Source organism: Saccostrea echinata, unplaced genomic scaffold (genome assembly GCF_033153115.1).
Source record: "Saccostrea echinata isolate AGI-Se365-2 ecotype Australia unplaced genomic scaffold, CSIRO_AGI_Sech_v1 ptg000054l, whole genome shotgun sequence".
Lineage (NCBI taxonomy): Eukaryota > Metazoa > Mollusca > Bivalvia > Ostreida > Ostreidae > Saccostrea > Saccostrea echinata.
Window position 1 is genome coordinate 64,069,563 of NW_026889803.1, and position 14,521 is coordinate 64,084,083.

The following is a 14,521-nucleotide window of genomic DNA, read 5'->3' on the forward strand; positions in this document are numbered from 1 at the left end:
ATTACACCAGTAAACAATTGACAGAATACACTTGGGTGATCATTTCTTACCTACAGAAAATCTTGTTCTCGGGATAAAAAAGATGAAGATGAGGATGACAAGAAGAACAAACATCAGTCCAACTTGGATGCAAAGTTCTTCAGTTTTACAACATTCTATTATTTGGTATAGAATTATTTCCAGTTCAACCTGTTTAATCAGAATCGTGTTATTTTGAAATGATTTGGCTAAATTTCCTAAATATATCTTTTTCAAGGGTTTTCTTGCTTTGTCCATCGCGGGAACAATGTACCACGGATATTTCTTTGCATTCCATCTTCTAAACATTGTCAACAATAACCAGCTTCTGTCGGGAGTCATAAAAGCTGTAACACAAAACGGTGAGTCCCATTTACTCGCCATTTGAAACAACTCTTGAAAATAGTGGCGGATAGATGGATTGGGACAGGAATCCCCGTCCCTTTACTTACCAACGACTATGTGAGAAAAATAGCCCTCTTTTTAAGATATTCGGAGTATTTGCTACATGTATTGTCATCCCCTCCCTCTCTATTTCAGGATCCACCACTGCGACGTGTCAAAGTTTAAAACAATAACTGGAATAATCAGAATGTATATTTATTAGTACATGTATATTTTTTCCGTTTGTACTTAGGTCGGTCGTTGATCTGGGTAGCGATTCTGGGTCTTGTGGTGTTTTACCTCTATGGCATTATCAGCTTTGCGCTGATGAGGAGCATGTTTGACCCTGACGATTACCTCTACTGTGCCTCGTTATGGGAGTGTACAGTTTCAGTCATCAGATACGGATTGATCGGGGACATGTTTGAGGTGGGCTACTAAATATCAGTATTCTCTTAAATATTACAATTCTTAACATCAATAATACGTTCGTTCAATTTTCATTTCGTTTCAAAACTAAGTGTGGGGACAGCAACAATGTTTGTCGGTGGTGATTTCCACTGGTGAATGTACTTCTGTGGATTCCTTATAGTCGTACAGTCTTATAAATCCCAGTACATGTAACTGGTTCTTAATTCTCATGTATAAAATGAATGTGCTATCCAGGTTTTATCTTTGTATATCTCGAACAATTCTATAAAGAATCCACTCTTTCAATTTCTATTTACTTAGCTTCTTTACAATTCTTAATCGTTTAATTTTTCTTGATTACGAATTGAAGTTGTTGCATCTTTACATGTATCTCAAATTAAGAGTTCCATTTTGTGATTAGTTTCTTTATAACCCTAACTGTCTGCTATTAAATACATTTTCACTTACCTTTATAGAATGTAAATGCTCACAAGTCGGAAGCGTCGTTTTATAAGTTTGGGCTGGTTGTCGTCTACCATATCTCCTTCTTCATCTTTGTCTCCACCATTGGTCTGAACATCATCTTCGGTATTATTGTGGACACCTTCTCAGAACTTAGGGACCTCAAGGTAACTGAAACGTAAAAATAATCAGACTGGTATACAGTGTGTACGCTAGATATTGCAACAGAAATTTATGTCATGCTATTTTAGTTTTCTATGTTCCGTTAATGTCAACTCTCTGTAAAAATTTGAAAAAAACTTGCTTTCAGTAAGAAATGATAATGGAATGACAAGATGCTTGTTTTTCCTAACAGTGGACGGCAGAGGCTGATATGCGGGACACTTGTTTTATCTGCAGCAGAAACAGTTACGACTTTGAACACCACGGCAAGGTAATTACTATGGATAACTTTAGTATTGGCCAATTTCTCTCATTAGAAACTTAATTTCAATAGCATTAACACTAACGGCTTTTTTATTAACTTATTTGCCTTCATTGCTTACAGGGATTTGACCATCATGTTAGGTTCGAGCACAACATGTGGTCTTATATATTCTTTTTTATCCATCTTCACGGAACTAAAGTTAACGATTACACCGCATTAGAAATGTATGTCCATAAACTGGTAAGTACTCAAAGAGGACACCATGATGAATAATTCTAATCTGCTCACTTAAAAGTTTAGTTCGGTAGAAAAATCCAAAAAATTAACAATATAAACATGATGAGTAAAGAAATCAGTAATTTAAATATTTAATTATTTTGTAAACTTGAATGCCCTTTTGTAGCTTTTAAAGGAGAATTATGATTTCTTCCCTCTTGATCGCGCTCTATCACTTGCTGGAATGGGCAAAGATTCGACGGAGACCAAAATTGATGACCTTCTGTATCATGTGACATCGATTGTCGATAAGCAACGGAAAGAGGTACATGTATATGCAAACTCTTAATTTATGTTACTCCTTGGCTAAAAAAAAATGGCATACATGTGACTTCAGAAATAATGCTGTAATTATAAGTTCTAAGTCACAGTTAAACTTAAAATTAAAACTTCAACTTAAGGTGGAATTACTTTTAGGAATTGGAAAAGAAGAGGAACGAAGAAAGACTTCGACAAAAAGCTTGGGAGCAGAGACACCGTCTTGGTTCTTTCCGACGCCGCGCAAAACTTCCTGTGCCGTCTGACGAAGACGCAACACCTTCCGTTCCTCCCTCTCAGGCAGACGAACAGTCAACACAAGCCGGGCTTGGCCCTGCAGCCACCCCAGCACAGCCCCCCACCAACCAACCTGGACAGTATCTTCGTCCTGTATATCCAACAACAAGTCAACTTAGTGGTAGAGCAACTCCAGGTCGAAGGCTAAGCGATGTTGGGTTGGCAACTAGCATGCTTGGAAGGTAGGGTAGTATGTTTCAATAGCTCCCCACGGTTTCATTGTTTGCTTTCTTTATCAACGGTAAAGCTAAAATGCTTCTTTTTCAAATTGTATTGTTATTTTAGATCAGATCTTCTTCAGCCATCCACAACCGGTTTCTATTCACGCCAAGACAGGCGAACGTCCATAACAAGCCGAAGTGGAAGTCCAGTTCGGTTTGACCAGTTCAGGCGAAGGAGTCCTTCACGTTATGATGACGAGGAAGACCACTCTGGAAGTCCAGGGCGATGGGATGACAGAACACGAAGTCCTTCAAGATCTCGATTAGGAAGTGACACAGAAATGAGAGGATTTACTCCTAGCCCTTTGTCTCGCAGGGACACAATGATAGCTCCGTCAGTTATGAGCCCAAGATGGGGAGACAGTTTATCAACAAGTCCTAGAGCATCCATGGCATTCTTTCCTGATTCGGATCCGATTCTGCCGCCTCCATCGTACATGAGCAGACGTAGTAGTATAGACAGGCGAGGTAGCGACTTCCGGCCTGAATCTATTGAAGGTCCTTCATATCCAATGCCAGAGTATGATCCTCAAGACGACGTCGATAGTACACATAGTGGCGACTATACAAGAAGAGACTCAAGATACTAGAAACAATTTTAAAATTTACAATTAATCAGTTAAATTAATAACTTTTTATAATATAAATGAACAATACACTTCATCGCTATTGATGAATAATACAGAGATATTTTAGCACAAAATATGAACTTGTTCACACTTTTTACATTTTCTTCACACCACGCTGTAAATACAGTTTGATTTGCACACATTGAAGCATATTTGAATGACTTTTTTGTTACTATATATATATATATATATATATATATATATATATATATATATATATATATATATATATATATATATATATATATATATGTATATATATATATATATAAAGAGAGAGAGAGAGAGGATATCTTGTGTGATTTGATTTTTGCTTTTTCCAAACGAGTTCTAATTAATGGTGTATATTGGCGAGGCTTGCCGATACACTTTTTCAATGAGTTGGATAAAGCAGAAATCAAATAATAATTATAGTTGTTAGATATTCATCTCATCGTTTCATCTTTTCGTTTTTAACAGAACTTTGAGATAACCCCTGTGAAACTATTAATTAGCATACTTGATTGTGATAGAATTCGGTCGAACCAAGCCGGGTAAACCCCGGTACGCTCTTAGAATCAAGCGAACAGGCTCATGTAAAGTAATAGGAATATTGTATTTCTATCGTAAAACATTATCTAGCATTCAAAAGAACTACACTTTTTGCAAATATGTCCATTTCACAAGCGTACTTCGATCAAAAGCTGCACGTCATAAAACAAACAACTTTCAACACTACTATCCCCAAGGACGCCATGTTGAAACCGCGCGAGCCTATCAAATTTTTCCGGCTCAATCGATGCGTGCGCAACCCCGGCTCAGAATCAAGTGTGTCGCCGGTCATCGCCGGTTTACCCGGGCGCGCCGGATGGTCAGAATCAAGTATGCTAATTTGATTTCAACCCAATTTGATGATGCGTACATGTTGACGTCGCACTTTTGGAGTTAACATGTCGGAAGAACGCTATTTTTGATCATGTACAAAATACTCAGTATGTACACAATATGAAATCCTGGAAAAAGAGTGTTTTATGTTGCATCTTTTAAAACATATAGGGCCTACGACAACCTGTTGGAGATCTTTTGACTAGAGGTTGTAAAGAACGAGGAACGATCATGAATTCTACTCTGAAATCTTTCTGTGTAAGGCGACAGTTTCAGTCAATCCTTAGTAAGTTTTCTTATATATATATATATATATATATATATATATATATATATATATATATATATATATATATATATGGTTGTATATAGTAAAACGCAAGAAAGCATTGTTGAAATTGGCTTCGTAGACTTTCCTGCATGGTCAAAGGAATATTGCACCACCAACTTAATTGGTAGTCCTAACGTTTCTTATTAAAACGAAAGGGGGGGGGGTCTTCTTCCTTTTTTTTTCTTTTCTTTTTTTTTTGTTTTTTTTTGTTTTTTTGTTTTTGTTTTTTTTGTTTTTTTTTTTTTTTTTTTTGTTTTTTGTTTTTTGTTTTTTGCTCATTAACATTCATTTGATAACGCAAGGAAGTTTCAATAAATGTACGTCTTGAAAATCTGTATAAATAACATATAAATTTATATATAAAACACGCCATGGATTGTATGGTTTATTGAAAATACATGCATGCTTTATTAAAAACAATTCGTATATTTTAAATCGACATGCCTCGTTCGTTTGTCATATGTTAACTGTTAAGTATATAGACAACCGTGAGGATGCAGAGAATGTCAGACGAATCGATTCTGGTAATTAATAAAAGTTCAAAGATACTGACTATATAGTACAATAATACTTAAATGATTCCTGTTTGTTAGCTGCATGTCTACTAGTATGATAATTATCAGAATGGTATGATAATCATAATGGAACATTATAATACAATGATATATCAAGCATTAAGAGGAGTTTTTCACGGTGATAAACCAGTCTTATGAAAATCGATTAAACCATGCATATGTATCTTTAACAATAGATTAAAACCAGGCCGTCTTTAAAATAATGTTTGTTTGTCCTCTCCCGACTCAGGTTAAAAAAAAATGAGTCGGTAGGTAGGTGGCAAATTTTTTTTCAAAAAATTTCAACATGCTTGCTGACAGGATAAGAAACTTCAGGGGAAAAGTTTTTAAAAATTGTTTCTTGTAGAGGTTAAAAATAGTTTTTAATCGGGTCATTTTTAGCCATTCGGTCGGGAGAGGACAAACAAACATTTAAAAAAAAAAATGGTCCCATGTAATACTAGAATGACTGATTCATCTACACTTGACAAACCATAGAGTTCAAAATATTACACATTTCATCCAAGGGTGCATATATGAACCTCTAGAGAAGCATTTATAGAAAAGCATTATAGCATACTGATTTTTAAATACAACATTTACCAGCTGGTCGAAGTTGCTCAATTCGAAAAAGTGATATGTATTTGCATCATTCGACAGAAACGTGACCATTAATGCCGAATATTTATCTGCCTTGTAATATTAAAGTCATTTCCAATCAGTATCCTTTCTTTAATTATTTGCTGATTTTTTTATTCATTTATTAAATCTTTGATTTATTGATTTTAGATAAAGTCCCTGTCTTAATTAGTTTTGTGGCAATTCAATAAGTCTGAATAAAGGAAATACAACTATGTATGTGATTTTTTCTTCTTCTGATGCGTGTGTGTCCTAATGCTAGGGAAAAGAAGGCCAAGACTCAATCGGCTATTTGAAATCTTGTATAGGCTTAATAAATTACTCGTTGTATCCAACTTTGTACCAACCAATTGTTAAAAAATCAAATTTTTTGCGATTAAAATATTCAAAATTAAAAAAAAAATTTTGCTGCTGGATGACCAGCTGGAAGAAGGCGGCAATTGTCTTTTTTTAAAAATGATTTTATTAAACGTTTTTGCCTGTTCCACTCAAATCAGCTAAGTCTCAAAAGTCCATTAAAACAATACAAATCAGGAGCAGAGCAAACACGGGCCTCTAAACCATCAGAGGTGGGATCAGGTGCCATGGAGGAGTGAGCATCTCCTGCCGACCGGTCACACCTAACGTGTGCTCATTGTCATAATCGGGAAATAACGGAAAATCCGTCGACAATTCAGTGTGTAAATAATGGTCTAACAGCTAGTATGAAAAACGTCAGTCAGCATTTGACTTTATGATAGATTGTACTTGCTGACAAGGTCATGTGAAGTGAATAATAACAATGATAACAAGGTCAAGTGAAGTGAATAATAAAGTAATATACAATGTACTACTTTGTCTTATGCACATATACAGTTAAGTTTAATCTTTTTTTTTTTAAAAAAGCGAGCTGTGTCTGCAATGCTACCCTTTGTACTGAATAAAAGAGTAAAAAAAATCACTCAACAATTTTGTGGAAAATGAATCGGTTAATGTTTGGGACTTACGTTTCACTGGGTTTCCTGGAAGTTTTATTAGAACGGAAAAAGTATGTGTCTTTTGTGTTCCTTCTCCCGTCCAAAGTAGTATTTAAATCGACTTTAACAGCATGAGTTTATTATATACCTTGCAATCTGCCGTCACTGATATGGACGTTACCACAGTTTGATAATTACACCATTGGTTTCCCCTTGTAATAATGTTCAGTCGGGTTGTCTCTTTCTTGTGAGCCGAGACTTAAATACGTTAATGTAAAGCAACAATAATCAACGGATAAAAATACGAGTATTAACTCTCAAACGGCTGTATAAATCAATACCTTGTCTTTCCAAATAAATCAGTTCTTTCAAAATAGAAATTGTGAAAAAAAAAATTAATACATAACCACTTTAAGAAGATACATTGTGCATGTTATTAAAGTATGATTCAGACTTTAGTATGACGTAAATTTTTCTCAGTACTTGATTAGATAATTCAAATGAAATTAATTTTACTTGATAAAAAAATCATATTAAGAATAAAGAATCAGTGATATCTTAATAAAAATTGATTTGTAATATATTTTTTGTTTGCTTCTACAAAAAAACCGACATAAATTGTCACAAAAAGACGTGGATGGTTGGGCATTCAAGTCTCAACTGGACATGCGATTGCTCATCAACTTTATAATATAGTTAAATGAAAAGAAGTGATATTGAACTATTTAATTTAAAAAAAAAGAGAGAGACTGTAAAATAACTTGGATGGATGAGATCGAGGTAAAGATATGACTGTACAATTAATTTGAAATCATGACAACGATTCCTAGGCTATATATTCAACGTATCAAATTTGCACCGACATGTTATAAAGTTGTACATTTATATTGAATATCTTACAGCAAAGAACAATGTACCTTGCGACACCATACAATATCCAATTTATACAAAGCCTTACTAAAGTAACAGAAAGTTCTTACAATGCTTACGATCAATGGACTCTTACAATGAATTTTCGTCAATGACGTCAAGCTGTCACGTGATGCGATGCTTTTCCTCTATCAAGAAGTGGTTGCTAACTTTGTGTGTCATTTTGCAATATAAATTCAAAATGATACTTCATCATTACGAAAGAGAATTGATTACCTACTATCCGTACTATATTCATAAAAAACTTCTTCAAATAGTTCCTCCAATTTTGATTGTAATTGGTACCACAGGGAATTTATTATCGTTTCTTGTTCTAAAGAAGCACACTGTTCAAATCCCATTGTACCTTTACCTGTGTGTTTTATCAATCCTGGATTTGTTAATTCTATACGTGGGTCTACTAAGGTTGTGGGTGGGGCAGATCTGGGACGTGGATCCACGTAATGGGTCTCCATTGATGTGTAAGCTTGTTGTGTTTATCGGTTACGTGTGCAGTGATGCTTCAGTCTGGACAATAGTTACAGTCACCATTGAACGTTTCTTTGCTGTTTGCAGACCACTACATATGAAATCAGCTTTCAGGTGTACACGATTAACCAAAATTTGGGTATTCGCCCCAATTGTTGTGTTTTCCTTCATCAACTCGCATTTTTTCTTTACGGTGGAGATACGGAGTGTCCAGAACGTAAGTTTATGTTACAGTGTAGATCAGTTTGACATTTTGGTTAACAAAACATGGCCATGGGTAGATGCTGCTCTTTACTCGTTCATTCCAACCCTAATTATCGCAGTTCTGAACACAAAGATAGTTATGAAATTTTTAAAAGCGCAGAGGAAAAGGAAGTTCTTGAGAACGCATGAATATTTGAAAAATGGCGACCTACAAAGAAGAAACAGGGATTCTGTTGGTAGTAGAAAATTTACGATTATGCTGCTGATGGTGTCTATGACTTTTTTGGTGACCACACTTCCAAATAACATAGCTCTTATAGTGACCGCTCTCTGGAACGATTACGGAGAAAGTGTTGAAAAAATGGTCATTTTCACGTTAATTAAAACTATTACAGAGTTACTGATGTACACAAATCATGCAATTAACTTCTTTTTGTATTGTGCTTCGGGAAGGAAATTCAGAAGGCATTTGATGGGATTATGCACTAAATCTGAAATAAGCAGACGCTATGATAGCGAGAGGACACCCCTTAACATTATTGGAAGTGTCAAGAGCACGAGAATTAATTGTATAGAACTAAAACAGACAGTTAATTAAAATCGCTACAACAAAAATGGACAATTCATGGGAACTGCATTGTAGAGTAGATTATGGAGTCAGAAGTTATCACATCTTCAGAGTTAACTGGTTTTTAAAATACACATGTATATGTATGTTATTTTTTCACATTATTGTGTAGTGGATCCTAGCTATAGAATTTCTTCCACGAGACAGTCAAACTCCTTAAGGTCTAACGACCCTCTGATATGAGAGATAACTCCCAAGAATATTATCCTAAAATTCTCCTCTTCCGGTGTTACTTTTTGTACTCAAATATTTATTCACGAACATTTAATTACTAATATTTCACCCCAGATTCATAGGCTCAAGGATTTACTTGTATCTTCCTTTGCCAATATTCATGATATTTTTATATAAAACGTAAAAACCTAAATAATTTAGTATATACCATAATTAGTATTATTATATATTTTGATATTTTGATTACATTAAGAAAAAATTAAGAAAGGTAACTCTTACTGATGGACTTGTCGTAGAACACAATGTGATATTCTTACAATACTTAAGTAAAATTGACGCAACGCATCAAATCGGGCGCAATAAATTAAACTTTTTAATAATTTCACAGTAAACTTCCAAGAAAAGCGCAAGATAATTCAGACTGTCTTCACCCCCACCCCCATCCCCGAGAAAAAATGCACAAATTGCAAGATAAATAGAAATGGCAAGAACTTTCAGTGTATTTGTCAATCAAATTGATTCATCGATATAAAAATCACTGATAAATGATAAGACTGTATGTTAATATATTAATAACTTTTGATGACAAAAAGAGTATTATACATGTACTTTCCACGTGTTAATACCATGGATACTGCAGAGGTGACGGACAACACAATAATGAATAAATACAAAGTGAAGAAAAAATATCGTTGTTTCATTCGCAGCTGTAGTATACTCAAAACAAATTATTTTAGTTCTACCATCTTTTAAATTTTGCCACTGTAATATTAGTATCCGGGAAATCTAATGATTTCCGTTCATATTTTACACACTCCCATGTTGGGGAATGTCTACTTAAAACTCTTTTTTTTTTTTTTTTTATAAATCATAAGTTAATAACTATCTGATGAGAAAATGAAAATAAAATTGACAAATGTAACGGCAATTAAGACTTTGTTTAAAGCAAGTGTTTTTTTTTTTTTTTTTTTTTTTTTTTTTTTTTTTTTTTTTTTAAATATTTTACTCATAATGTTTATGCATGTTATCGAATTATTTTCAGAACTTATAATAAAAAAATAATAACGCCTCATTTCCCCACGTGCCACTTTCTAATACAACCACAAATAGATCAGCCGCTCCTGTGGCCGATAAAAAGGATCGCTTCGTTATATATTTTCCAATTTAAATTTATTGAGTATGACACTAAACAATATTTTTAATTTTTTATATATCTCTCATATTTTTAATTTTATGTTTTGATAATAAATTACATTCTCTTCATATCATTTTTAGACATAAAATTAATTTCTGAGCAATTAAGCCTCGCTCCATGCTTTAAATTTTAATCTAACGCTTTTGTTGTTGATGATTTTTTTTTTGGGGGGGGGGGGTGAAATTTAGAACAGTGGGTCATTGAGACTTTACACGCTGTCCTACTATTTAATTTTCTAGATCCTACTTATTTCAAAGTGGGTGCTTGATTTAAACACAGCTAGTTCCCTCACCAGTGTTTAAAGCTTGAAAGCTATTTGGGATATGTCTAAATATTTTATTTCTCAGTACCACTATGTACATGTATAATTAAAGCAAAGAAAATTAACTTAATTTCACAATGAAAACAATTTTAGAAGAGTCTGAAACTGTACTGAATCGCTAATAAAAAAAAATCAATTGGATCATAAATCTCAGGTTCAAATAAGAGGAATGTATGAGAGTCAAGTTTTATATGATAATCAGTAACAAGACAAATCAAAATTTGTTTAAACATAACTCTTTATCTCTCTCCATTATATTCTTTCTTCTTTTGGTCTAAAAGTCATAAGGAGCCAGACTGAGAAATACATTAGTTTTCTTTCTAAATAGAGATCGATCAGGAATGTTGAAATGATAGATACAAGGTCGCCGACGGGTATACTGTGGTAATTAAGTCCACCCTGCGGGATAAAGATTACAAAACAAAAAAAAAAAAAACCCTGTAATCTAAAGAATGAAAATACAGTATTTTCTCCTATCAGCTTATTCCCCGAACACAGCAAACACCAAAACACCGGTGAAAAAAAGAGGACCAGGAATAAATTCAATTTCTTTATTTTCAGTTGGTTTAACATTAAAGTCATGTAATGTATTCAAATCTATTCCAGAAATGCTTGGCCATGGGGAAAATTAAAAGATACTGCTATCCCTCCGTATTCGTCCTCATGGGTTTACATGTAACAGTCTTATAGCATCCAAAAGTACAACTCTGCATGGTAAAAGGAAAACTAAGACACGCCTCTAAACATGTTTGAGCTGTCACGAAGTGCAGAGCAAAACTATACATTTTTATTTCTAAAAGTAACTAAAACTTGTCACGTCCCAATACCCACAGAAAACAAGAGGCCCATGGGCAACATCGCTCACTGTTCACTAGTAAAAATCAATTCAGTATTGAAAAGTTTAAAATGCATAAGTGATCCTGACCTACACCTAAAAGGGGGTATGATTTGAACAAAAACTAAAGATGCTTGCATATTTCTTTGATGAACTATGGCTTTTCTCCCTATATGTTTGAACTTTCATTGTGTTCCCCCGGGGTCATGATTTAAACAAACTTGAATCTATGTTATCTGAGGACCAATCATGGCTTTGCAGTTCTAAAGAAGATTTTTCCTATATACTCCTATATATTTACATTTGCTGTGTTTTTCTACTAAGCCAACTGTGAAATTGATTTAAATGCCATTTTCGTGTATACTCACGCGTAGAAATATGCTCGGAGAAATTCGCGCTAAAGTGACGTCACAATAAGCTACAGAGATGTTAATTAAAATGAAACGATATAGGGCAGCGAATAATTCAAACATCGAGTATATTTTTGGTGCTTTTGAACAAATGTAAATGTAAGGAATGTTTTTCAGTTCTGTGTGAGTTATTGGTGTGTACATGTAAATCACACAGACTTGCACGTAGGCATATTATTCATGAAGCGCTAGCTCGCTTCATGAAATATGCCTACGTGACAAGTCTATGTGATTTACACACCAATAACTCACACAAAACCTGAAAACATTCCTTAAGTAAAACTCATCTATTGTGGCCCCACCCTATCTCCGGGGGTCATGATTTGAACAAACTTGAAACTACACTACCTGAGGATGCTTTCATATATGACCAATCATGGCTTTGCTGTTCTTGAGAAGAATATTTTAAAAGATTTTTCCTATATACTCTTTGAAAAAATTTGATCATCCATTGTAGCCCCACCCTACCCCGGGTGTCATGATTTGAACAAACTTGAATCTACACTACCAGTGAATGCATCCATATAAATATGACCAATTATGGCATTGCTGTTCTTCAGAAGAAGATATTAAATAGATTTTTCCTCTATTTTCCTATGTAAAACTTTGATCGTCCATTTGGCCCCACCCTTCCCCCGGGGATCATGATTTGAGCAAATTTTCACGAATTCTTAATTATCTCCCCTTGAAAGAGGGCATGGCACTTCCAGTGAATAAACTTAAATCCCCTTCACCCAAGGATGCTTTGTGGCAAATTTGGTTGAAATATTTGTTTGGGCCAGTGGTTCTTGAGAAGAAGTCAATAATGTGATAAATTTACAGACGACAGACGGACGCCGGACACTCTTTGATCAGAAAAGCTTAATTGAGCCTTCGGCTCAGGTTAGCTAAAAAGCAGTCAGAGACCGGGAAGATCAACACGTGCACGCAATTTATGTGAAAAATTGTTAATTCGATGGCATACCAATTTTTTTTCACAGACTATGAATTTCACACGTTTCGATGCGTCGTGGGTGCCGCCATTAAACATGGATACAGCCCTTGGAGAAATGAGTCCGTCTTTTCTCATTATTATTCATGAAGTAAGTGACGTCACACCATTAAGTAGTAGGACGCCATGTCATTTTTAAAATATGATAGCCCCGTTCGGTACCCCATTGTTGCTATATTTATTACGTTTTTATGTCTGCTTAAACCATTGAGGAAATTAATCCTTTTACATATAGACCAGTATCACTACAGAATTTCGGTCTTTGTAATGCATTTGAAAACGATCACATCTCTGTGATAAATGTCAGATACTCAGTAAAATCTTTTGTTTGTTTCCTGTGATCTTTACATCTCGAAATGTTAAATCGGATCATGGCAACATGCCTTACGTCAATGCAGCAATATACCCTTTTCACCTTCATATGGGGTGTACATCTCAGTTGATTCGACACACAAGAGCATGCTCTACGTATGAACAATTTCTAAAACGAGGTAAGTTATTGACAAACAAGGTGATAAAACAAGAATATCAACAGTCTCGTTTAAGGTAGTCCGATCCTTAGGTTATGAAAATCAGCTTTTAAGTAATTGAAAATGCTAACAAAAATGTCTCTGATTTCACAAAGTAACGTGAATTTACCCATGGTATTTCTTCAAAGTTCATCATTATAGCTAATCATATTATGTAGGGAAAATTATCAAATCTCAAACATATTTTCAGGAAATGCGAAAAAACACCAACTACGCATTTTCATATTGAAAATTGATCAATTAATATATTTTAGGATAGAAAAAATATAGGTAACCACGGATTTGGGGGAAAAAATTGCATTTTTTTTATGCTTATGCGGTATTTTAGTTCTTCTATTTACTTCAATTGATATATAATACATAGTGTAAAAAGCTTGTGCTATCATTGCTAGACATCACAGATCATCTCTACTTTCATTTCATGCTAATAAGCATTGGTACATGTATCTAATGCAAGATTACAGGAAATAAAAAAAAACAAATTTATTTTTTCTTTTAATGTTTAAGTGGTTCAAATGTCAACTTTTCACAAGACCGTTTCTAAGACTTCAAAGAACCTTGAATCATCTTGAGATGCATAAAATGAAAATTGTTGCACCAAAAAAATCTCAATTTGAAGCTTCATTTTGAAACTTTTTAAATAAAATAATAAAGTTGAGAGTTATACTTCCTGGCTGTGGATCGGATATCCTTAAAGTAATCATTTCGTAAGTTCTATGGTCGATACAATGACCTTGTCAGCAAATACAATCTATCATTAAGTCATATGCTGACTGACGTTTTTCATACTAATTGTTAGGCCATTATTATTTACACACTGAATTGTCGACGGATTTTTCCGTTATTTCCCGATCATGACAAGGAGCATACGGTGGGTGTGACCGGTCAGCAGGGGATGCTCACTACTCCATGGCACCTGATCCCACCTCTGATGTTTTTGAGGTCCATGTTTGCTCTGCTCCTGATTTGTATTGTTTTAATGGACTTTGAGCTTGAGTACTGTTCGTTATCTCCATATTTCATCATTGAAAATTAGTCAATTTGTAAGTCCAAAGTATGAATTTCTAACCTCTGTAGCCATTTTAATACAGAAAACAAACTCTATAC

At 34.4% G+C, this 14,521-nt stretch overlaps 1 protein-coding gene across 1 annotated transcript in view; it reads left to right on the forward strand.

Annotated features, from left to right (window-relative positions):
• Window positions 1-3,530, forward strand: part of LOC133205191 (inositol 1,4,5-trisphosphate receptor type 2-like) — a 42,795-nt gene extending 39,265 nt beyond the window's left edge. The window contains exons 60-68 of the mRNA XM_061340951.1: window positions 57-165; window positions 257-380; window positions 656-831; window positions 1,290-1,442; window positions 1,631-1,708; window positions 1,823-1,942; window positions 2,106-2,243; window positions 2,396-2,715; window positions 2,819-3,530. Coding sequence (XP_061196935.1) covers window positions 57-165; window positions 257-380; window positions 656-831; window positions 1,290-1,442; window positions 1,631-1,708; window positions 1,823-1,942; window positions 2,106-2,243; window positions 2,396-2,715; window positions 2,819-3,344 — 1,744 coding nt within the window. The 3' untranslated portion in view covers window positions 3,345-3,530. The remainder of the gene's footprint in view (window positions 1-56; window positions 166-256; window positions 381-655; window positions 832-1,289; window positions 1,443-1,630; window positions 1,709-1,822; window positions 1,943-2,105; window positions 2,244-2,395; window positions 2,716-2,818) is intronic.
• The last annotated feature ends 10,991 nt before the right edge of the window (window positions 3,531-14,521 follow it).